This window comes from Leptodactylus fuscus, chromosome 3 (assembly GCF_031893055.1).
Source record: "Leptodactylus fuscus isolate aLepFus1 chromosome 3, aLepFus1.hap2, whole genome shotgun sequence".
NCBI classification, from domain to species: Eukaryota; Metazoa; Chordata; class Amphibia; order Anura; family Leptodactylidae; genus Leptodactylus; species Leptodactylus fuscus.
Genome location: NC_134267.1, coordinates 53,129,489 through 53,156,204, shown reverse-complemented (window position 1 = coordinate 53,156,204; position 26,716 = coordinate 53,129,489). Strand labels below are relative to the sequence as shown.

Here is a 26,716-nt window from a genome sequence, read left to right as displayed (position 1 = left end):
TGCTAAAGGTATATAGGTGTACTTATTAACCCATTACTAGCACTAACAGACCTTTCTAAAAAAAAAAAAGAAAGATTTTCTGCTCGGAAGGGGTCTAAGTCACAAGCAGTTTCTAAAGGAGACTTGAGAAGAGACAGAAGGTTTTGCTTGCACCAATTAGCATATAATGTGACTTTGCCATATGAACACTGAGACTATGGGAAGTCACACTGCTATAGGATATTGTCCAGAAAGACTTTTCATTAAGTTATCTGTACAATATCCATATGCAGCAGATTGATGATACAGGTTACTTAGAGATTTAGGGATTAGATAACATATTTGTATCCAGGAAGGATTTTGCCTCCTAGTATGATGTAATGACTAATGAATATTTATCCAGCTTTTGCCTTCTTCTGGATTAAAGTATAGCCTAATAGGTTGAACCTGATGTATGTTCTGTAAACCTTACTATAGTTTGTTGCTGTGTTATAACATCTATCCATTCTGACGTTCACTGTTATGAACATGCTGTAAAATTTATATTGGCAAATTCTAGATAAAATCACAACAGAAAATGTCCCTTTCCCAACAGTAAATTACAGTTTATACTAATGTTAAGTAAGTGACTGGAAACACATCAGAGATAATGTAACCTTAATAGAAGTAAATAGGTTTTCATTATTTTAACAATATAATTGTCTTTTAAAGTCCATTACATTTTCCCTTGTTGAATCAGATTGATTGTATTTGAAGAGAAATATCTAAAAAATGGCCAGCAGGTGGCGCAAATAAACCTATATCCGGAACTAGTCTGCACATTTGTCAGCAAAGAAGAAGAAAGGGAAAGGGTCAGCTCACTTGGGCTGTATTATCAGCATCAGCAACAGCAGCCAGAGTGTCTTGTGTCTGCTGCAGGCAATGGAACTCTTTTCCAAGTCAAAAGCATTCCCATTGCAGCCCAGCGGAGAAGATCCACACAGGCATGCCGGCAGCAGCATCTGCATGCTCTCATTCATTCTACTGCAGTAAAGCTTTAGCCATGAGGGCATAAGAGGAGCCTGCAGATGCTTTGAAGTACAGTAATTGATTCCTACAAGCTGCTTTTCACATCACTATGGTATATTTAACATAGGATTTCTATCCACTGACTCATGGATTTACATTTTTTCTAAGAGAAGAATTGATGGCAAACAAACAGCCCATGAATAGAATGGCTTGGAAAAAGATTGACTTTCTAGAAGGGATCCTTTATTTCTTGCAAGACCTAGAAGTCACTAAGGGATCTGCTTGTCTGTGTTGAGAACAATCTTGGGTTCTTCTAGTATCAGGGTATTGGGAGATTGAGCTGTGAGTTACGGTGTAAGTATTATTCCGAAAAAGTGGGGGAAAAGTGCCAAGCAAAAATGTCAAAGGTTGTTGCGGAAAGTTCGGTGGAAGACCTTGCAAAGATTTCTGATGAGGAGCTAATGAAGTGGACTAAGGAGGAGCTGATTGTCCGGCTTCGAAGAGCAGAGGCTGACAAGATGAGTGCCATGCTAGATCACAGCAATCTAATCCGGGAGGTGAACAGAAGACTGCAGCTACATCTAGGGGAGATCAGAGGGCTTAAGGTAAGGGATGGAGATCATATATATATATATATATATATATATATATATATATATATATATATATATTATGCATCTTATTGTACTTCGCCACCAATCATGTTGGTGCCACTGTGCTAAGCAAACACTGTTGCACCAAAAATATTCTCAGACACAAATGGTAGAATCGATTCACCAGATTTCCGATTCTCACTAAAAGGGCGATGCTGGCCCTTTAAGAATCAGTAAAAATAGAATTTTTCAAGATTTTATATGTAAATCTTTGTGAATAAATTCTTAATACACACCTATATTTTTTTCAGCGTTAAATTTCTGCTTCAATCAGCCGAGATAGCAATTTCATTCTGTAAAGCCTATAAATAGTTAAACGGATTTACTTGCAGCCTAAAAATAAAGCATCTGGGTGACTCTCACACCTTGCAGCCGGGTCTAATCATTACGTAATGTGTCAAGAGCACATTGGTACAGCACAGTGTGGAAGGTGTGATGGGGCTTTCTCCTGAAACCCAATGACATCTGTGGCTGAATCCAAGAATGAAATCAGAGTTGCTGATGTGAAGGTGAATCCTGAGATAGAATGATAGCAAACAAATAAGATGATACAAAAGCCGACTGCAAAGTGCAATCTTAAGCCCTTATCTTTATTTTCGAAAATAAATCTATATCCTTAGGTGCCAGGCTGTCATTACTGACCTCTGATGTGGATTTACTGTATATTGGCTCAATCAGATTAGTTTCATGATGGTAACATTAGCCAGGGTTGAGTGGTAGCTTCCTAACAGCTAAAGCAGTGATGTAATGAGTCACAGTGTAACCGTTTCAGTGCTACAGACACCGTATGCATCCACTGATATTAGGTCATGAAACTGGGTTAATGTATGCTATGAATCCGTGTGTGCCATTCATTTTAAAATAATATTTTTATATATATACAGTATATACTGTATATTAAAATATAGACTATATTTTAATATATAATATTATATATTTAATTCTGCAGGAAGCAATGTATTTATTTGTAAATTCAAACAAATATATTATTATTAATAATAATAATAATAATAATAATAATAACTAAAAACATAATAATAACCATAAACATAATAATAGGAAGGAATATACAAATATAAAGAATCAGACCCAAAGTAATAATAAATTATCCTTAGAAGTAATGAAAGATGGCATCTTCACCAATATTTATTTATTATACTTACTTATATAGCGCCATCATATTCCGCAGTGCCTTACAGACATTGTCAGTCACTGTCCCATATAGGGCTCACAATCTACATTCCCTATCAGTATGTCTTAGGTGTGTGGGAGGAAACTGGAGTACCCAGAGGAAACCCACACAAACACAGGGAGAACATACAAACTACTTGCAGATGTTGTGCTTGGTGGGATTCAAACCCAGGACTCCAGTGCTGCAGTGCTAACCACTGAGCCACCGTGCTGCCTAATAAATAAAAAAAAAAAAAAAAAAATCCCTAACATCTAAAAATAAACTCTCAAGTTGTGACTTGTCCAAAAACATTCTGTCCCGCCCGTACCTCTCTAAGGGAACAGGTAGATGTAATATAGCTGACAATACTCTGGAGATCCTGATTCACAGAGATAAAGGATTTCATGTTTAGTCAAGTCCACTTGCATTTACGTCACAAATATATACACAAAAATGTGCCAACTGTAGTGAAAAATATTTAAATTGACACCATATGAGCGATTTTATAGGATCTAATATATAGGTATAATAGGATTTATAAACTCTTCAAAATGAATTCAGCAAAGCGCTTTCGAGATACTTGGGAATTTCTTATGGGCATTGCCCTATGACTCTAAAGATGTTCTGCCAGTTAAGAACAGCTGGGGAGCAGCAGGTTGCCTACTGGTACTCGTCATAGTTCAGACTGCCAGGCACGAGTGGCACCTGCTCGCCTGCAGTAATTACAGGAGTTTCCACTATTCGATGTAGTAGAAGATAAGTGCAAGGGCTGGCACATTTACAATAACCTTTATCTTACAGCAGTGTTTTTTAAATGCTCTTATTGCCAGTAACCTTTACTAAAACAAATTATCAAAAAGTACCAGTGGTGCCCCCTAGAGGCCTGATATGTCTTAGATGTACCTACAGGTTGAAAACAGCACGGATTTGTGCCGATGGGTGAAGAGTTATGGTGTCATAGAGTTGTATGCTTAAAAAAATAAATATTTAGTTTATATAAGAGAAGTAATAGATGGACACTCTCTATTCAGGTCCATCCAGTGGTGTAACTAAAGTCTTGAGGGCCCCGAAGAAATCTTTTGTCCGGGACCCCCTATCTCCCTATCTCATCCCTACAGTGAATACTTGATAGTGATGGTTACGGGTGCTAAGAAGTTTAATACACCTTAGTGTGGTTAGGGTAATCTGTGGGTTTCCTTGGTTTATGGGCCAGATGGAAGCTGTAACCTTAATACTGATGCCAGTGCTTATGGGCCCCTCAAGCACCCTCTGTACCACCTGAAGTTATGCCCCTGGGTCCATCATACTAGCCAAAGTCTACAAAGTACATTGCTTTTACTTTTAGGAGACATTGGCTTCCTATGTATTACATGGGAGATCCATTGGGCGATGTAATACTTTATTCCTCCTGTGGTGGCGCTGCTTGGAAGTCAAACACTTGCTGACAGGTTTTCCCCACAGACTACAGCTAATTGCCGAGGGTCCCACAAGCATAACTTGCAATCTGTTTTCAAGGGATTCTTCTAACAAGAAAGAAATCATAGAATTCTGGCAATACATAATTTACGGACTAACAGTGGTATACACCATATGCTAAACTTGTAAAAGTGTAGGAAGTTCCAGTCATGTGCAATAGTGATTTATGGTTCTCGTCTTTAAGTCCGTCCTTACTTCTGATTAAGATACATCTGTGGACCCAAGTATTACTGCTGCTCACATTAAATTGTAAGTATCCAACCAATTATTTAGGCCGGCAGTCGCTGACACTTTTTTGACACTTGTCCAGGGTTTATCGTTTTATGAAACTTTTTAAGATTGTACAGTTCCAAAACCTGAAATGTGAGATCACGGTGATAATACAATAAATAATACAATAAAAATGTACACGTCGAAATATTTCTAAAAATGGCTACTTTTGCACAGATTTTGTTAAAAGGAATGTGTTGCCTAAAAATTACCATTTTTTAAAATCAAATTTTATGTTAAAGTTGTTTTTTTTAGAATATTTAGCAAGCTTAAATAAAGTTTGTTATTAAATTTTTTTTATAAAACTCCTGCAGCTCTTACTCTGGCCGCTAAGCCAAATAATATGCAGAGACTTTCTATTTTCTGTAGATTTCTTTGCAGCGATCACTTCATTTATGTGCACACTGATGATCACAGCTATCATATATGTGCAGATAAGACACTTAATTCACCAATCACAGTAGGCGATTTCATTGCTTATGTACTCCCCTCTGGTCACAAAGGAGGATTCCTATTCATTCCTATGCAGAGGGATGAAACTAGGTACAGCTATATCAGAATTAACTTGATTTTCTGCAACTTGATAACATGTATGACATCATATGAACAAAATCTACGTGAAAGTTATTAGTGTTAATGTTCTGTTCTACAATACAGTCAGATCTCAGTATACTAGCTCCGGTCTGCAAATGCTACCTTAAGGTTTCTATGACTACCCGACAAACAACCTGCAGCAAAGCCTGTTAGAACTTTAAGGCACAGGCCGAGTCATAGATCTGCCTGATCATTCAATTAACTATTGGCGGGTTATTAAAAGCCTACTTTATTATTATCCTGTTATTATCTTGTGGAAGTGAAGGACTCTTATAGGACTTTCCATACTGATCTGACTGCTGGTTATTTCTCCTGGTATACCCCCTTGGCTTCTGACTTGAGATTGGCATTGACTTCTGACTTGGGCTACGACTCTACTCTGATACTCGTTTTTGGCTTGTTTTTACCACCCTGGTACAACCATGGCGAGATTGTTACTCCCTTTGTCCTCCTATTTGTTAACTGGTTTTGTTCTTTATTTTGCTAGTACATCTGCTCTCTGATACTCTTTAGTTTTGTCACCTGAGTCCCAAGCAGCCAAAAACAAACCTGGCATAAACCTTGAGGAAGTCTTAAATTCCACAACCCATTCAATTGAATGGGTTTTAATAATGACCACCTGGCGGGCGGACTCGGCCGCAAGTGTGAACGTCCCCTAAGTGTGAGTAAGCCTCGGAATGTGATGGGCTGCTGAGAGGAGGATTTGCTCATCATTGGCAGTCATTCAATTCAAGAACGATGGTAATTAAGATCTTGGGACAGTGGGGTCATCCAGTGTCTGCTAAATCTTTCATAGGGTCCAACCATTCATCTAAACCCACATCCCATCAATTCATTTGGAATAAGTACGTTACAAGTACACTGATAAGACTGCTGACCCCCTAGACTCTGGATTCAGCAAGCATGTATCCTGAAAAAGCATTATAGTTTTAGCTCATACTCTGGTTAAGGTCACAACTGACACCAAGAATCCTCGTGGTTTTGTGTATCCTCAGTCTAACAAATTAAAAACAAATCACTGAAAATCAACAAAAAATTGATCCACATGTCACTGAGAAAGGTCATACTTACTGGAGGTGCTAGAGGGTTATACACCAGTTTACAACCATCTGCTGATATTACAAACCAAGCCATAAGGCTAAGGGTGTAGATGTTTATACATCTCTTAAAGGGACTCTATCATTGGAAAAAGTCATTTTTAACTAATCACATCCTTGCATAGCCTTTAGGAAGGCTATTTCACATGTACCTTTTGTATGTAAATTGCCTCAGTAGATTTTGAATAAGTCCGTTGTTATTCATATGCTAATTGGCTTCTCCGTGCACACGGAAGTCTCTTCTTGCACTGTCTCCTGTATATACTGCACAGGCTACTGTTGCTGACTCCTCGTCCCTGCTCTCATACACAGCAGGGAGAGGCGAGCTGGCTGACAACTTCCTGTGCACGCTGGAGCCTAATTAGCATATGAATAAAACCTGATTTATTCAAACACTACTGAGGCAATTTACATACAAAAGGTAGGTGTGAAATAGCCTTTCTAAAGGCCATGCAAGTATGTGATTCGATAAAAATGACTTTTGCCAATGATAGAGCCCCTTTAATAATAGGCAATACCTGTGTCATATACTCACCATCAAAGCTCTGGTGCCATGCTGCTAGTTTTCTGTATATGGAGTAAGCCTCAATGATGTTGCATCCATGGTAACATAATGTCAGGAGATATAGTTATGGCAGCTATAGTGATGTCATATACTGCACCAGGGCCCATCCAATATTATGTCATTATGGCTGCAAAATCTGGATCAGAATATTTACCAGAATCCTCAACCATCTCTATAATTTCTAATCCCCATCATCATATTATAAGCAGAATGTAACAAATAACAATGCTATGGGAGTGCGATCATCGATGTGGCTTGCCTGCATCCTGCTTCTAATATCAACAGATGGTTGCTGCTGGTATTTAACCCTGCCCTTTAATACTAGGCCTCTTTAAGGCTTGCCAAGAAAAGCGTCCCTAGCAACCTCCCTCAAATTACTCATTACCAACGAAATGGCAGAAGCTGAGAGCAGAGGAAGTAGAAAGAGCTTGGACGTTCTTAAGCCTGGATTTCACCTATCGTTTTTTTTTCTTCTTCTTATCTTTTAATGCATATTAATTGGGTTAAAAAAAAAGTCAATAACGTTTAAAAAAAAAAAAAAAAAAAAAGTCTTTTTCAGTATTTCATGTGTTAAAGCAGCAGTTTGAGCTCCGAAGCTGCTTTTCCTATTTAGAAAGAAGAATTTAGTCACCAAACAGGCCCTTGTGTTCTCTGCCCCCTCACTTCATGTCTTTCAGACCTGTATATGTTACTCCCACACATATGGCCTTTATCCTGCTATTTCTCTTTGGATTAGAAATAGAGGTGAGTGATTTTCTCCTCCAATTTGTGTTTTTCCTACTCCCTCCATAGTTTATGATTCCGCACCTAGATGGATTCCTTAAGAGAATGGATTCCCCATGTCTAAGGATCATTTTGGGAGTTTTTCAGAGAATAAGAAAATCTTTCGTCCATTACATGGTATGACCATTAGTGAACCATTTGTTGAAATGTGAACTGAACAAAAAATGTGGATCGTACAAATAATAACCCTGGGGGTCTGTGAGCCAAAATGAAGGAGTGGCTGCACTGCTTGGACAAAACTTTCACAGAAAAAAACTCTCTGAAAAAAGGCCAAAAAACCCCAAAAATCTAATGTAAACTTTTTAGCACAACTGTATATTACCTTCCTTATATGGTCACTAAGCTTTCACGCTGACACAGAGCCCGAGACATTAGGGAACTCGGTGGGCCCTGATGTTTTTTTTTTGTTTTTTTTAATAAGCTGTTACCTGGTGAAGTAACCCCAGCAGGTAACTGGACCTGTTTACTTACCGATCCTGCTCACAGCCCTTCTGTGGTTGTGGAGACAGCTGTGAGCAGGAGCAGGGATCAGTATGTGAGGCCGCTGGCCTGCGAACCCCATAAACACTATCATTATACCCAGGGGTCTTTTGTTTTTCAACTAGGGGCCCAGTTATTCCTAGTCACGCCACTGCCCACAAGCTTATGTATTATAGAGCACATTACAGTGATAAACAACATACTTTGTTATGTATGTCACTTCTGTAGATTTCGAGAAAAACAACCCTGAAGTCTTATGCAAACGGGTCAGTTGGTGAAGCATTGCTTATTCTTGAAGTAGGATTGGTAATGGCAAGGATCAACTCTGACTGCCCAGTATAATGCAGGCAGGAGATGGTATAGTAGTAGATGGTAGTCTGAAGACCCGAGCCCCAGTGAACTAACTGTATAATTTGAATAATTCCTCTAAGATGTTTGAGGAGGAGGAGGGAGGAGGGGCTAAGTGCTCGGGAGCGAGCCTGTGTTTCTAGCTATTCCTGTGTCTACACCACGTGACCTAACTCCCTGCTCTCAGATAGGGGAGGGGAGCTGCTTTCATTTCTGAACTCGTCTTCTGTTCTCCCAGTTATCAGGCTAGCTAATTCAATTGTGTTCATTATGGCAGAGACAGGCAGTCTCTGTATGTAACACAGAATGGAGTTGCTCCTGCCTGTACTTCATAGTCCAATATTGTTCATATAGTGTTTTTGAGGACCTTTGATGACATCACAGGCCCTTCAGCCGCCCCATAGGATCACGCTATGTGGTGGGTGGAGCTACGCACTAATTTGGGGGCGTAGCTAAATGGCAGATTGCATATGAAACCCCGCCCACCAAATCACGCAAGAAACCAGGAAAAAAGAAGATTTTACAGCAGTGAAGACTGGTGAGTATGCGACGTGGGAATACCCCTTTAATGATAGAATTTCAATGTTGATGACATATAAGATCGGTAGTTAAAAATACAGTGCATGGAACTGGAAGTATACAGCTCTGTAATGAGCCAAGTTATTGCAGCTAAACTCCAACTCCCTTCAAGTAAATAGGAGTTGAGCTGCAGTACCCTGACTCCTGGCTCCGTACACTGTTTTTCACACCGAGAAACGTGTGGAAAAAAAAAAGTGTCTAAAGATTAAAGCTTAGGCTCCATTTGAACTAATTTCTGTTGGAGTTTATCTTGTTAGCACAACACAATAGCCTAGTTTTCCAAGTCAATGTATCCTGCCAAAGATTAATACTGAGGAAAGAATGTCAGTGAAGTCCAAAGCTTAATCTTTGGCCTTTGGCTTAATAAAGTTGTTTAAATACCATTTGTAGGCATTCAAATGTATCTCCTATCTCAGCAGGGAGCTAAATCGGGCTTTGGTCTCCACTGCCTTTGTCTTCAACACCAATGACACTGTGGACACAGGAAGATCAAAATATTATTTTCACCTCTTGGAGAAATTTCTATTTGTAAATTGCCAATGAGGAATTTGAAAAAATAACTTACATACTCCTGGACTTCTCTGCTTGAGATCAGTGACTAGTCATCGGCTTCCTCTTTTTTTTCCCATAGGGTGGCTAGCCAATAAGATAATAGCCTATGATGAATAGCACATGACTTTGCCAGTGTCCATAGGAGGCAGTATTCACAAAAGAAAAATTATTTCAATACAATTCTATTAAGAACTATTTTTGTGACAGTGAGATAATAACAGGGATGGACTGGCCATCTACTGTTCCAGTAGTAGGGTTGCAGATAGATCCTCGTTGCCAGGATGCTAGAATGCAGGATACAAGAGACCAGAACCAATACAATACTGGAGTGACAAGATGATCAGCACTTACCCAATGGTGTTGTTCAAAGTCACACCTTGTTGCAGGTACAGATAACACAGGTCAGTTTCCTCAGTGTAGTGCCTACATCTTGTCACTCCAGTATTGGATTGGGTCTGATCTCTTGTATCCTGCCTTGTTACCAAGGAAGTCCATTCATAGATGCTCTGTGCTTTTTGCTCTTTATATAGTGAATGGAGAGGGGAGGGGTTGATTCTCCACTCAGCCTGCACAGACATGTCTGCAAACTGTTGCTGTGTGCAAAAGACTGAGGATTCAGCAAATCTCACAGCTTACAATGTAAAAAAAAAAAAATATTCTATCTACTTGTATCTACTTATGGCTGCTTGTGTGGTTACAGATGGGACATTATACACAAACAACAAGCTGAATTCCAGACTTTGCTCTTAGAATGTTTTATCTGTTTGCTTGTATATATTTCCCATGTATTTACAGTCTAGAGTTCCTGGATCTCCTATATTATAGTCACTTAGGCTTCTCTCAGCTATTTGATTGCTATTGTATCAGTAATACATGGGGGGCCGCTCCTTTCTGTACATGCCCACAGCCTTAGAGACAAATGCAAACTGTGTTTCATCCATATTACATAGTAAATAAGGTGGGATGAAGACATCAGTCCATCAAGTTCAATCTATCTTGCAGCGGATAAACTGATTGGACACCATATAAAAAGGCTCATACAGTCATAGAACAGACAATCCAGAAAGACCCTACAGATATTTAAAATTTTCATGAAAACTCAGGTACCCTTTGATGATTTTTGACATTTGATGTTATTGGCCAAGTATGACGTTTCCATGAATACCAATCTCGAATCCCAGAATACAAGCCTAATCTTCATTGTCAGATTCACACCGTCCACGTTGAATCCTGTCTCGAAACTAGACAGAGAATCTGATTTTGTTGGTTTATTATGGATTCAGACCTCTCATCTCTAACATTAATATAGTGATTTCTTTCAGAATACACATGAAATGTCAAACTCTACAATTTCTCCAGTAGGCAGTACCATTTTTACCTGATAAATGTATCAAGCCAACCTTTAAATCAGTCATCTTGACATTTTCTAGATATCCGTAAATCTAGTGGGCCTGACTCAATTCACTTTTAGCGTCGAGGCCATAAAACCTTTAATAATAGACAGAAAATAGTAAAATTATAGAAAATCATCCTTGGAATGGGCTGTTCTTGTAAACCTTAGACTATATAGTAAAACAAAAACTAGTACCAATCTCGAATCCCAGAATACAAGCCTAATCTTCATTGTCAGATTCACACCGTCCACGTTGAATCCTGTCTCGAAACTAGACAGAGAATCTGATTTTGTTGGTTTATTATGGATTCAGACCTCTCATCTCTAACATTAATATAGTGATTTCTTTCAGAATACACATGAAATGTCAAACTCTACAATTTCTCCAGTAGGCAGTACCATTTTTACCTGATAAATGTATCAAGCCAACCTTTAAATCAGTCATCTTGACATTTTCTAGATATCCGTAAATCTAGTGGGCCTGACTCAATTCACTTTTAGCGCCGAGGCCATAAAACCTTTAATAATAGACAGAAAATAGTAAAATTATAGAAAATCATCCTTGGAATGGGCTGTTCTTGTAAACCTTAGACTATATAGTAAAACAAAAACTAGTATTAGAGGACTATTTTCAGGAGATCCTAAAATTGAAGCTACTTTTGTGTTGCCTTTCAGCGAGTACCTGTACGAGTAAATTCATTTAGAATATCAAAGATATTAATGCAGTTGAATAATTCATAATGATCGTTTCAATAACATTATAGTTCACTCTCAGTACAATATTATGTATGAAAATGCTTTTTAATGTTGCCAAATTTTAAATAGTGCCTCCTGGCTTCTGGCCGCTCCGACATAAGCAAATAGTCATATTGTCTAAATAGGCTGGTAATATGAATGCGGGTGAATTGGTACACGCAATCATAGAACATTATTGAACAGATTTACAATACAATGCAGCTTCCAGGGAAAATGTAATTCTAACGTAGGAAAGAGAGCAAGCAATTGTCTGCCGCCTTTATGCCCCTGTCTGGATTAGATTGAAAGGGTTTAAATATTATAATTTCTTTTCCACTATGTTTCTAATGGAGTATATATGCGCGTTTTCCTCTCTTTACCGTACCGCTTTTGATCTCCAATCACTCCATGGCACGTCTTCTCCTGTCACATAAATAAGAGGCTGCAAATACGAGGAGACACATTAAATGGCTTGCGTGTTTTGTTTGGTGGATGCTTGTTTAAATTCCTCTCTGGTGCTGTGAATGGTTTAGTGAATAGCACTTAAATAAATCAAGTGTGAACAGCCTATGGATTGATCATTAATGTGGTAGTGCTGTCTTCGGAGCCCAGCAGGATTCTGCTGCTGAAGAATAAGGCTCCTTTAGGTCTTATACATATCTTACATTATTTAGAAAAATATATAAGAATGACCAACAAATATCACCTGGGTGGAACAAGTACATGGTACATATCTAACGCATGGATCATACAGTAGCTTTATATCCCAGTCCTTCCATAAATCAATAGAATAAGTGGTAATAAGAAACTTTGTAATATAACTTATAATAGAAGAGTAGACTTCTCTTTCATCTATCTTCTGAACTGATCACTCACTGTTAAATCACTGCTAAAATCTTCTTCCTGAACTGCACTGTTATCTCTGAATTTACATACAGAGATAACAAAGGCATTCAAGACACATTCTAGTGCTTACCAGGGCTCAGCAGCTAAATACACTTTGAAGAGCTGACAGAGACTCCATTTGCATTCAATAACAGAGGCTGGGAACAGGGAGTGTGACCATTGCAGCGCACTGAGTTGGTCCGAAACCAAAGCAATGACCCAGGTGCATAACGATCATGGTCGCAGGAAGTGCGACCGCAACCAGGTCCAACAAGGTAGGGGGCTATACATACTAGCCCAGGGGAGGTGGCTTAAAATAATAAATAGTTATATTCACCTCTCTTGGGCTCAGCGTCCTCTCCGGTGCTGTTTCGTCTTGTGACTGAGGCCTGTGATTAGGCCTAAGTGATCACATGAGGAGCAGCGGCGTAATGAAGTCAGTGCGCCCCCATGTGACCGCTGAGGACCAATCACATGCCTCAGCAGGGACGTCAGGAAGATGCAGGGCATATAATACCATGGAGGGAGGACACTGCTAGGCATATAATACTGTGGGGGGGGGGGGGACACTGCTGGGCATGTAATACTGTGTGTGTGGGGGACAGTGCTGAGCATATAATACTGGGGGGGCACTGCTGGGCATATAATACTTTGGGGGGGCACTGCTGAGCATATAATACTGTGTGGGGGGCACTGCTGGGCATATAATACTGTGGGGGGCACTGCTGGGTATATAATACCGTGGGGGGAGGGCACTGCTGGGCATATAATACTGTGTCTGTGGGGAGGGCACTGCTGGGCATGTAATACTGTGTGGGGGGCACTGCTGGACATATAATATGTGTGTGGGGGGAGGACAACACTGGATGAAAGTTTATATCCGGGCCCACAAGACACTTGTTACGCCACTGCAATGAGCTATAAACCCTTGATCACATAATAAGTGAAAATGAGCGATTCAATTGTGATCAAGCTGAATTCAACACAAATTTTCCAAAAATTTGACCCAAACTGAAAACTTTTGGTGTTTATGCCACGTGGCCCCAGCCTCAAAATTATTTTCTATAACTGTGCCGAGTTATTTTCTAAACTGTGCTGAGAGTGAAATGATAAAGGTTATTTTTTCATTATTTGATACATTCCACATTGTGCGTTGAATTCAGATTTCATCAGTAGCAAATAGGCAAATACGTTAATAAATAGTCGCTTATCCTTAATAAAGTATATTATAAACTTTGTTATCTTATCACTTTCACTATAAAATTTTGAGAAAAAAAAGTTTAGTTACACATTATGGCCTTAGTGACCTGGTGCAACGACAAAATAATCCTGCGTGATTGTTGAGATTGTTTGTGAAAATAATTTAGTACATAAATATTCCAAGATGTTGCAAGACTTTATCGTAGCTATACTAGAGATATCCTCAGCATTAGGGTGCCTTCACACGGCGTAGCGCGCCGCTTTTTTAGACACGTATACACGTGTCCGAGCACGGCGCTTCAAGGCCGATATACGCGTGCTACCCATTGAAATCAATCGGAGGCTTTTTCACCTATTGATTTCAATGGGTAGCGCGCGTATATCGGCACCCATTGAAATCAATGGGCTCTGTATTGAAGCACCGCGCTCGGACACGTGTATACGTGTCTAAAGGAGCGGCGCGCTTCGCCGTGTGAAGGCACCCTTACAGTAATGCACCTTGTTCCTGTTGAATTACACTTGTAGAATAGCACAATTCAATAGCAGCAAGCCGCATTACTATAGTGCTGAGGATGTCACTGGCAAAGAAGCAAACTTGTCTCATGAAGGTGACCGACATGTCACTTCGGATTTCTTACCTACTAAATAAATTTCATAAGGCATCGATCATACAGGGGAATGAGTTTTTGTAGTTTGCTAACTGGTTTGTGACCCTATTTTGGCACCCTGAATTTCCGCACGGGGAGTTCTTCTCACGTGAGCCTACTAGTCATACATTGGCAACCACAGTATTTCTCCATAGAAGAATAATTGAAACAGTTTTTGATGTTGTCAGGTAGGTTGTCTCCAGATGTGCAGATGTTCAACATTCAGCAAGATTTAGTTACTTTGGGCTGATCGTGATAAAGTCAGCTAATGGGGAAACATTGGGTGGGGATTCTACAGAAAAGCTGAAGCACTTTCGTCAAAATGTAGGAAAATTTGTAAATTAAGCTCCGCCCCAATTGCATTTGTCGGGTGATTTACATGTCCATATAGTTGATTATCTCTGCATTGTGTGATCAGTTTGTGGCCACAAAGGCAAGTCTCTGCTCTCTGCTCCTATTGAAGGCACCTACACTGCACCATTACTGGTATGGGAGGGACTTTGGACCTGACAGTGTCCCTTTAAGGCCTACCTGTAAATTGTGATCTATCATTTGTCCACAACTGTACTAGAGATTTAGGCACTCAAACATGCTAAAGTAATGCTTCTACATCGTGTCTGCAAGTCAGGGAAGTGATTTATTTCGTAAAAGGTCTTTTTCAGAAGATCACTTCTTATCTAGAATAGATATTTCATGGATATTTCATTTCACCTGTCTTACATGTATATAGACCTCTCTTTGAGTTGAGCACTCCTAAAATGGAGTCTAAAGGTAGCCTTAGTTTTATCATTTATGCCTATGTACAGAATTTGATGGCCTATAGTAGCAAAATTAAAAGTCGTAAAAACATATTCTGAAATGGGAAATGTATTAATCCAGAAATGGCTAGAGACCAACTAAAAGCCAAGGGTGGAAACCAACATGAATGGAACTTGTAAGCAAGCACAAGTACTCTAGGGTATCAAGGATAGGACTTGGAGACTTAAGGTGGTTTCTTTAGTAAGAAGAACAATCCAGCGGGTTAACGTTAGAGACATCAGTCCCTCCCTTCCTAATTTTTGTGTATTGTTTTGTGTGGCCTTTATGGAGTTGCTGTATATTTGAGTGTGTCACGGGGGTATGTTATGGTGGTCTGTTTTGGGTAAGTCCCCCTATAATATGAACTGGTGATAGTTGGCTGGTGATTTGATGAATGGTGGAACTCTTGTAGGGTGGATTTCCTGGGAGTGGTTAGCCAGTAGAGATGAGCGAACAGTAAAATGTCCGAGGTTCGATATTCCCTCAATATAGCCCCTCAATATTCGACTACTCAAATCCAATATCGAACCCTATTATAGTCTATGGGGGGAAAATGCTCGTTTCAGGGGTAGATAACATTCAATCAAATTATACTTACCAAGTCAACGAGTGAGGGTCGGGCTGGATCCTCCGTGCAGTCTTCTCCTTGCAGCGTCCCCGTGGCGTCTCCCAGCTCTTCATTCACTCTGCCAGGCATCGGGCCTGGGCAGAGCTGACTGCGCATGCCAGCACTACAAGCGGACAATGAATGAAGAGCTGGGAGACGCCACGGGGAAGCTGCACGGAGAAGACTTCTAAAGGTAGGAGAAGAACCAGCATTGATTGGCCGACTGTATAGCATTCGGCCAATCAATGCTGGTTCTGCATCGAACTTTTACATTCGAATAGCGAGTGGTACTCTATCGAGTACGAGTATTTCGAATACCGTAGTATTCAATCGAATACCTACTTGATCGAATACTACTCGCTCATCTCTATTAGCCAGCTATGGTGCCACTGAGCCAGTGGGGATGGTTGGTGGTAAAAGTTATTTGCTTGGCCATATATTGTGTTGGCCAGACCATTTTTTGCAGCATCTAGGGCCCTTCAACATAATTTTTCCAGCGTTGGTATCAGAGTTTTGGTTTGGCTGGGATATATTAAGGGTTGAGCCCCAACAGAGGAATCAGACAGCACACCATTCTGCAATTCTTATCCCATGTATGTGTTATCCTGCAAATTTAGACAGTCCTAGAATATGGTAAATTCAGGACTGTGACAGACTCTCAAATGCATGCTTTCTGAATTGTTTCCTTTATCTAAAAATTCTAACCCTTGTGTTACTATAAAACTATCATGGGACATGCTTTATAGGAATGTCTTGCAAACAGGTATTAGCATATTATTCCTGAGATCTCATCACCTTCATCCTGCAGGTATTCTCTGAGGAGAACAGCAATGTGCGGAGCGTCTGCCATTTACACTGTTTGAATACAATGTACAGTATGATTATCTGCCAGCCCGAGTCCCTGAGAATCTCTCAAAACACATCACATAGGGAGTGAGGAAAGATGCTAGCCTTATATTGTATATCCATCAAATTAGAGGGTTTCCGAGAAACCTGTGAAAACACGTACAGATATAGCAAAGTTTGGCATGGTTTTTATCACATTAGCTTGTTCATATGAATCAGATGATCATCCACAACTGTTAACATGGACAACTAAACTGCAGCTTTGAGAAAAAGGAAATTCACTGAGCCGCTGCAAAATGGAAAATGATTGACCAAATTCATCTGATCCTTCCATGCACTTTTATTTTTGGCTGACAAGCAGGCGAAAATTTCCAAACCTATTGGCAATTGTCAATTTAAGGTTTGCAGCAACAGTGGATTTCATGTACTAACTGTCTAGCTAAACTTTGGTAAATCTGCCAAATTCTTCAGATCACCAACTGCCATAAATATTAGGGTATGTTCACACAGCATTCTTTGCAAATTGATTTCTGTATGTTGTCCGAGTTGAAATCAGCTTGAAAAAATTAAACTTCCTATTAGGCCCTCACTGACTCCTATTGTTTCCAATGGAAAATTGCACCCTGATATAAAAGATTATCTTATCTTATGTTATCTTGACTTGCATAACATTGCTATACCGTAAGTGTATAAAATATGCACTTTGATGTATTTGCTGTATACATGTAATATGCGAGTGCTGTATGCATGTAATATGTGAGATACATGTAATATGTTAGTGATGTATGTATACTTGTATGCATGTGATATATATGTGACATGGGCTATGTGCATGTAATATGTAAGCAATCTATGCTGTATGCATGTAGTATGTAAGTGATGCATGCTATATGCATGTAATATGTGAGTAATGTATGCTGTATGTATGTAATATGTGAGTCATGTATTCTGTATGCATGTAATATGTGAGTAATGTATGCTGTATGTATGTAATATGTGAGTCATGTATTCTGTATGCATGTAATATGTGAGTAATGTATGCTGTATGCATGTAATATGTAAGTGATGCATGCTGTATGTGGGTAATAAGTGAGTAATTCATGCTGTATGCGGGTAATATGTGAGTGATGCATGCTGTTTGCATGTAATATGTAAGTATTGTATGCTGTATGCATGTCATTTATGAATGACATGTGATGTCTGTATCTAATATGAGCATGGCTATGCTGCAATATATATGTGACATGTGCTATGTGCATGTAATATGTGAGTAGTGTATGCTGTATGCATTTAATATGTAAGTGATGTATGCTGTATGCGGGAAATATGTGAGTGATGCATGCTGTATGCGGGTAATATGTGAGTGATGCATGCTGTATGCGGGTAATATGTGAGTGATGCATTCTGTATGCGGGTAATATGTGAGTGATGCATTCTGTATGCATGTAATTTGTGAGTAATGTACTCTTTGTGCATGTAATATGTGAGTATTGTATTCTGTATGCATGTGATTTATGAATGACATGTACTGTCTGTATCTAATATGAGCATGGCTATACTGTGATATATATGTGACCTGTGCTATGTGTATGTAATATGTAAGTGATGCATGCTGTATGCGGGTAATATGTGAGTGATGCATGCTGTATGCGGGTAATATGTGAGTGATGCATGCTGTATGCGGGTAATATGTGAGTGATGCATTCTGTATGCGGGTAATATGTGAGTGATGCATTCTGTATGCATGTAATTTGTGAGTAATGTACTCTTTGTGCATGTAATATGTGAGTATTGTATTCTGTATGCATGTGATTTATGAATGACATGTACTGTCTGTATCTAATATGAGCATGGCTATACTGTGATATATATGTGACCTGTGCTATGTGTATGTAATATGTAAGTGATGCATGCTGTATGCGGGTAATATGTAAGTGATGCATGCTGTATGCGGGTAATATGTAAGTGATGCATGCTGTATGCATGTAATTTGTGAGTAATGTACTCTTTGTGCATGTAATATATGAGTATTGTATGCTGTATGCATGTTATTTATGAGTGACGTGCTGTTTGTATCTAATATGAGCGTGGCTATGCTGCATGTATGTAATATTTGAGTGATGTTTGCTGTATATATGTAATATGTGAGTGATATATGCATGTATTATATGACACTAGCTTCACAGTAGCACTGGCTCTCTATTGAACCAATAATCCATAGTCCAGTAATAGTCCAATAATCGCTATATACCATCAGTCGTTTGCTACCATCATCCCTTTGCCTCAGGTCATTCGCCATGTCTAATACCGTACGTCTGATTAAGGGTTTATTTAAGCAAGAACATTGCACGTATATACCGGAATAACGGATAATAATCTGAGATCAAAATATAAATTTCACTTGTTAACTGGACCATGGATGAATAGTGACAAAACTAATAACAAAATGACATTTAGCGAACTTTACATTTGTGTGTGGCTACTTTCTGCGTTGACTGAGGATAACCAATGTAGTGTTAGCAGGATTAACCCTTAGGCTGAGGCCCCACACTGCAGAAACACAGCTTTTTTTTTTTTTTTCAGATTTTGTTGCGTTTTTTTGAGCCATCATCGGGAGTGGATTGAGGAGAAGGGAGAAGTATAAGAACTTTATATAGAGTTCCCATTCCTCTTGTAGCCATTCTTGGCTTTGGCTCAAAAAACCACAACAAAATGCAACAAAAAAATCTGCATTTCCGCAATGTGGGGCCTCGGCTTTTTCGCCAATTCCATCCTGGACAAGGATTTTGCCATTGTTTCCTTTGTGGCTGTTTATTTTCTGTTATTGTAGAGAATACCCAAAGCAGAGTGATTCCGTACTCTCGGGGGACTTGGCCGGCTTGGAGATGGTGGACAGCTTGTAGGCAATGAGAACAGCCTGAGGGTAAACTCAAGGAAAGGAGCGCGACTTGGATAATTCATTGCAAATACATCTTGTAGAGTGGAGTAGACTGATAGTCGAAGAAATGGCGTAAGGTTCTATGGAACAACCCTTAGGACACTTGTGAGTAAGAGGGCTGGTTCTTCCATGGCTGGCCTGAAATTCTTATGAAGCAGGGCCTGGCTTTCAGCTGATGTTATTTGTCAACTACAACACCATTGTAGAGGGAAAATGTCTAATAATCAGCTTGGACAAGCCAAGGACTTGCAAGCCGGCTGGCTGCATAAGCTAGCTGGATATTGAGCGGCCGTGTGTCCAGGGTTTTCCCTTCCCCTCAAGGGGCTTTCCATTTATTGGTGGCTCAGGGAGGGGGGCGGGGTTGCCCACTGGCTTATCCAGGGCAGCGCTGGGGGGGGAAGTTCTCTTGGATACCTGCCAGCGCTGACTGGCAAAGCAACTACGACATATTGGCAGCAGTGGAGCAGCGCATTGCCAGTCACCAGAGGGAGCAGCCATTTTTCCATTAACCAGTACTTGTTACACAGCAAGTAGAGGTGTTTATAATCAACAGCAATTGAAACCCAAGTACATTAAATATACTGGTAATCTCCTTAAGATACTTTATTGTTAAAGACCACAGTTTTCTCACCAGGCACAATATCAATGGCATATTATAAAAATGAGGCAGGCTCACAGTATAGATTTCTGTATGGTATTTAGTATTCCTTTATTATTAGCATTCCTTTCAGTCCTGTTTAGTATGCTTAGAATATATCCAAATTGCAAAGAACTATTTCAGGCTTTATGTTGTCATCAGTGTAAACATGGTTTCCATAGCGAAAAGCTTTTAGGAGCTGGTGCTGAAATTCAACAGATTTTGAATAGGACATAAAAGGAAATATCACAGAGAAAATATAATATTACAGATGTGGCATCTATTAGAGGGGATGGCCTTTGTATTGTAATAAAGGTAAGTGACTAGAAATGGGTGAACTGATTTGTGACAGGCTACTGTCCATTTTGATGGCTCCCTGTCCATATAATGGCTACATATGGAAAGACATGTAACCAGACATATACCGTGTTTCTCCAAAAATAAGACCTACCCGGAAAATAAGCCCTAGCATGGCCGCTTGTGTAGAACTAGAAAAAATATGGCTGTCAGGCATGCGTAGAACCGCTCATGTAGGACTTGAAAAAAGATGGCCGCCGGGCATGCGCAGACCTGAATGTGTAGGAATAGAAAACAGATTCCCGCTGGGCACGTGAAGAGTCATTTGTGTGGTCTTAGAATAAAGAGGGCCGCCGAGCATGTGCTGTTGGCTCTGTGCATACCCGGAGCCCCATATTTATTCTATTCCTACACTAGCGGTTTTGCGCATGCCCAGCGGCCCTCTTTTTTCTAGTCCTACACGAGCAGCTCTGCACATGTCCGGTGGCTTTCTTTATTCTTTTCCTACATGAGCTAGGAAGACAAGGACATTGCAGGGGGCATGACGCAACACTAAGGTAGGAGTAGAATAGCCTTTCTATAGGCTATTTCAATGTGTCCTTAGTTTAAAATACATATCATATCCCTAGGCTCTCTGCAGCCAGGAAAATAGCTGTTTATGAACACGATTTGCTGCAAATTCATTCAGATCGAATCAAATAGTTTTGAGAAATTCGGCTTAGCTGCCGACTTGAATTTTTGAGAAATTTGCTCTACTTTTCATTTAAAGGGAGTCAATTTGCCTCTGGCGCACATTTCTGTAGTTATTAACACCACAAAAATAGTGCAAATTTGATAAATCAGTCACAGCAGAAATACTACTTGCCAATATTTAGATTAAGCCCCACGTTGCGGAAACACATCTTTTTTTATTGCAGATTTTGCTACATTTTTTTTTCTTAAAGTAGGTTGTGAGCACCATATTGTTTTAAGTATGTCTTTGTAGTATGGGAGGAAATCCATGCAAACACGGGGAGAACATACAAACTCCTTGCGGATGTTATTCCTAGTGGGCTTTGAACTCAGGGCTCCAGAGCTGCAAGGCTGCAGTGCTAACCACTGAGCTACTGTGTTGCCCCAGATTTTGCTGCATTTTTTGAGCCAAAGTGAAGAATGGTTACAAAGGAATGGGAAATATGTAAGAAGCTCTTATACCTCTACGTTCTGCTCCATCCATTCCTGGCTTTGGCTCAAGAACAAGGCCCCAGCTTTTTTTTGCTGCAGAAAAATCTGCAGCAAAAAATGCTGGGGCCTAAGCCTTGAAAAGTCATATATGAAATCTATGGTATGATCTTATACAGACTATGGAGGGGAGTGGTCTATATGAGACAACTCCTATAAGTATCTTCTATAGAAGTATGCTGTGATACATGGATCTGTTTAATATGTATTTCTTGGCAGAACTTTCACTATAATGACTATTAATATTTTTAAGTCAATAAATATATAGAAAATAATAAATCATATGAAGTTTCATGAATAGCAAATGACTGATCTATATTACTTAGTCTACAGTCTGATAACTATTTAGACGTCATATTTTTCCTTGTCCTGTACATGTATCTACAAGTATATTAAAGTTTTATAGATATAGTTGCCTCATGTCAGTGTTTATGTCTAAGCCTCCTAAAGCCGTTGGGATTTCACTGGCAAAGGTTCATCAGCTTCTTATCGATCTAAAAGAGGTTCTTGTAAACAAGAAATTAACTGGTGTCTGATACTGGGATGAAACTGTATTGTACGGATGGTGGTCAGGGATTTCCTGTTGGAGAGAAGGCTGTATGAGTAAGTGTCTGGAGACTGAATCAAATGCAGAAGGCAAAAGTTATCAGGATAATGAATGCTGAATTCACATAGAATTAAAAAGTTGTCCATCTATCTATGTATCCGTGTATCCATCTATTTCTCTATCTAGTCCCTGAACAATTACAATAGACCGGGTCTCGTACCCTTTAGTCAGAAGATGATAATACATAGAAAGAATAATAATAGAATAGAGTTTTATGTTCAATTTACTTATAGCAAATGATAAGTCTAAATATGCAATTCGATCCAAGTGATACGCTGTCACAAGAAGTCTAATCTATGTGTGTCTACAGTAAAATGGCCACCTAGAGGTTGTGCTGTGGGTTGATGATTTCAAGGTATATTTTTATTAAACATATTCCCTTACAGAAATATTACACTTATCTGCTTGTAATAGACTCCTGAGGTTCAAAATGTGTAGGTTTGTGCATGAATGTCTGGTAGATTACTGTACAGATTTGTCTTCTCTTCTTTTTTCTGTCCCTGATATACAGCACAGAGGTTGTGAGATACTTATTTATTTTCTCCCCATAGCTTAGAGTCTACATTACTGTTAAATAGAGATGAGCGAGTAGTATTCGATCGAGTAGGTATTCGATCGAATACTACGGTATTCGAAATACTCGTACTTGATCGAGTATCACTCGCTGTTCGAATGTAAAAGTTCGATGCAGAACCAGCATTGATTGGCCAAATGCTATACTGTCGGCCAATCAACGCTGGTTCTTCTCCTACCTTTAGAAGTCTTCTCCGTGCAGCTTCCCCGCGGCGTCTTCCGGCTCTGAATTCACTCTGCCAGGCATCGGGCCTGGGCAGAGCCGACTGCGCATGTCCGCTTGTAGTGCGGACATGCGCAGTCGGCTCTGCCCAGGCCCGATGCCTGGCAGAGTGAATGAAGAGCCGGAAGACGCCGTGGGGACTCTGCATGGAGAAGACTTCTCGGAGGATCCAGTCCAACCCTCACTCGTGGATTTGGTAAGTATAATTTGATCGACCATTGCCTACCCCTGAAACGAGCATTTTCCCCCCATAGACTATAATAGGGTTCGATATTCGATTCGAGTAGTCGAATATTGAGGGGCTACTCGAAACAAATATCGAATCTCGAACATTTTACTGTTCGCTCATCTCTAGTGTTAAATAGTGTGGCCTGTGGTGGGATTTCTCTGAGAAGCCAATGTCCAGCTTCAATGATTGACCTGCATCTTTCACTAAGAATACAGAAGTTTTACTGTATTCTGCTGGACATGCATAACAAATAGATCATTATTAGAATGATGTGCACAGATTTATACATTTTGACCTCTAGGTGCTGCTATTACAAGTAGATATATGAAATATTATTGGAGTATTTACTTTTTTTTTTTAAATAATAACAACAATCTTTTACAAAACTAGAGGGAGTTCACACAACCATTACTAATGTCCGTTGCTGTATTCCGTCATAGGTTGACAGCAACGGACATTGAAGGATTTCTATCATTAGAATCCCCTTTTTAACTAAGCCCACGTCAGAATAGTCTTAAAAAAGGCTACACTTCTCCTACTTTTATTATAATGATCCACACCGCCGTCACAGTGTTTTTTCACCGTGTGCAAATGAGTCCTCAGAAAGCACCAGGGGCGCTCCCCTGTGCTGTCTGAAGACTCTCCAGTGATGCCTCCATCTTCTTTTCCTGCCACCTCTTCACCGTGTTATAGGCTGTGTCTTCAGCCGAAAGCATGTCTGTTGGTCATTTTCCTGTGGCCTCTTACCCGAGCATCCATTCGAGCACAGAGGCCAATGACGCGGCAAGAAGGCGATCAGGAGAAGAAGATGGAGGTGTCGCTGGAGAGTCTGCATATGGTGAAAAAACGAGAAAACACCAGAACAACGGCGCAGATTAGAATAATAAAGGTAGGAGAAAAATAGCCTTTTTTTTAAAGGCTATTCGGACGTGGGCTTAATTAAAATAAGGGATTCTAATGATAGAATTCCTTTAACTGTCTTTAAGAGAACGATCACTGACTGATTTTGTGTGCATTGCCATTGACATTAATGTAGACAACATGATGGACACTAGCTTCCATCATGTTTGTTAACTTGTAACAGAAACAAGTTTATTTAATTGCATATTCAGTTTACTTATTGTCATTTGTATTGATGTACAACTCCTTTAAACAAAATCAAGCTAATGTAAGGGTAAACATATGAACAAATATTATACATACTGTAAACTTATATGTTGTACTGTACATCAGCTATACATATGCATGAGCATACATTTACACTCATATTGCAAACATGTACAAAAGATACATATATGTATTAGAGATGGACAAATCCCTCAGGTTGTGTTTTGTTTTGGGATTGGCCAGTTTGGGTCCCTGATTAGTTTCAGGTCAAACAAGTTTGGTAAGATCTACACCTTAAATTAGCTTAAAATTTAATGTAGAACACTCTCCGGGCTTCTAGAAACCAGTCTATCTAATTTCTAGCTCTCTAACGCAAACACAGCTAAACTTATGTGAAAGTGACATTTTTATACCCTGTCTCATCAGGGTCTTCTTCAAAAGCCAGAGGGCCCCACAGGTCAGGTCACCCTCAGCACACTAGGGCTGGATAAACTTCCTTGATTTCCTTTGGTGTCTGGCAGTCATCGCCTCATTCATTTATTAACTCCTGTCTTCTGGTGCACTGGAGTGAATAGATTTATAATGCACAGACTTCCACTATCAGAAAGGATACAATTAACTCTCTAATAGCAAAAACAACAGTTAGTCAACAGTACATAGTGAGGGACAGATTCTGTGGAAGAGGCTGTGACTAGAGATGAGCGAGTAGTGTTCGATCGAGTAGGTGTTCAATCGAATACTACGGTATTCAAAATACTCGTACTCGATCGAACACTACTAGCTGTTCGAAGTTTAAGGTTCGATGCAGAACCAGCGTTGATTGGCAGAATGCTATACATTGCCAATCAACGCTGGTTCTTCTCTTACCTTTAGAAGTCTTCTCCGTGCAGCGTCCCTGCGGCGTCTTCCGGCTGGAATTCACTCTGCCTAGGCATCCGGCCTAGGCAGAGCCGACTGCACATGCGCTGGAAGACACCGTGGGGGCGCTGCGCCGGGAGAAGACTTCAAGGGGAATCCAGCCCGACCGTCACTCGTGGACTTGGTAAGTATAATTTTATCGAATTTTGCGTACCTCTGAAACGAGCATTTCCCCCATAGACTATAATGGGGTTCGAAATCCGTTCGAACAATCGAACAGTGTGCGGCTGTTCGAATCGGATTTCGAACCTCGAACATTTTAGTGTTCGCTCATCTCTAGCTGTGACACAAAAGGGGGTCTGATTATTATATGTGAAGCACAGGCGGGGGATTGGAATAATAGGAGGCTTGAATGTATGTGGTCTGGGCCCAGATAGAGAAGAAAAGGGAAGTGGAAATGCTGTTTAAATACACAGATAGGACTCTGATGGTTGTAAAAAAAAGTTACACAGGGCGACCAAGCTGAGTTTTTGCATCGGGACCCGTGAGCCTTATATGACGCCCCTGTACAAAGTAATATGCTGTCTATCCCATTTGGGTCTATGTATGACCACCCAATAGGGTAAGTGTGAATTGCAGCCTCTAAAGGCTTTTGTTAGCATGTTACAAAGATGTGTTTGGAATTGGTTTCAAGACAAGTTGGACTTCTTAACCAAAAAAGAGATCAGTTAGGTCTAGACATATCTGTATTTCTACTGTATATTTTTTTCCATTTCTTTCTTGTCTCTATGTATATATCTATCTTTCTATTTTTCTTGCACATACTTTTCACCTGTCTTTATAAAACCATAGGTTGCCTTTGTAATTTCATGTGATTTGTGAGCTACAGATGTGTCCACCCCTTAGCTCAGATTTTATTGAAGACTTCAATATTTCATGAAACAAAATACTAATAGAATCCTGACAGACTGTAATTTACAACAGCTACATATAAACACAAGACGTCTTGTGACAGAATACCGCGGAATCATATCTTTTTAACCCCTTAAGGACAAAGACAGTTGTGGTGTTCATGGCATTGTCTTTTTTTTTCTTTGTCTTTGTCACATTCTGAAAGCCATATTTTTTTTATTCTTTTTGTTAGTGTAGCTGTTGTAGAACAAGTAGAATTTTTTGATTCCATCATTTTGGGGATGATTGTAACTATATATATATATATATATATATATATATATTATAAATATATATATATGTATATGTATATATAAAAATAATTCTAGCATATTATATTTAATCTTAAAGAGGACCTTTCATGTTCTTGGGCACATGTGGTTTTAAATACTGCTAGAAAGCCAACAGT

At 39.7% G+C, this 26,716-nt stretch overlaps 1 protein-coding gene across 1 annotated transcript in view; it reads left to right on the top strand.

The window, feature by feature from the left end:
• The first annotated feature begins 852 nt into the window (after positions 1-852).
• The window catches only part of CCDC85A (coiled-coil domain containing 85A), a 226,023-nt gene continuing 200,159 nt past the window's right edge, over positions 853-26,716 (top strand). Inside the window, exon 1 of the mRNA XM_075267595.1 lies at positions 853-1,592. Within this exon, the coding sequence (XP_075123696.1) occupies positions 1,386-1,592 (207 nt within the window). The 5' untranslated portion in view covers positions 853-1,385. The remainder of the gene's footprint in view (positions 1,593-26,716) is intronic.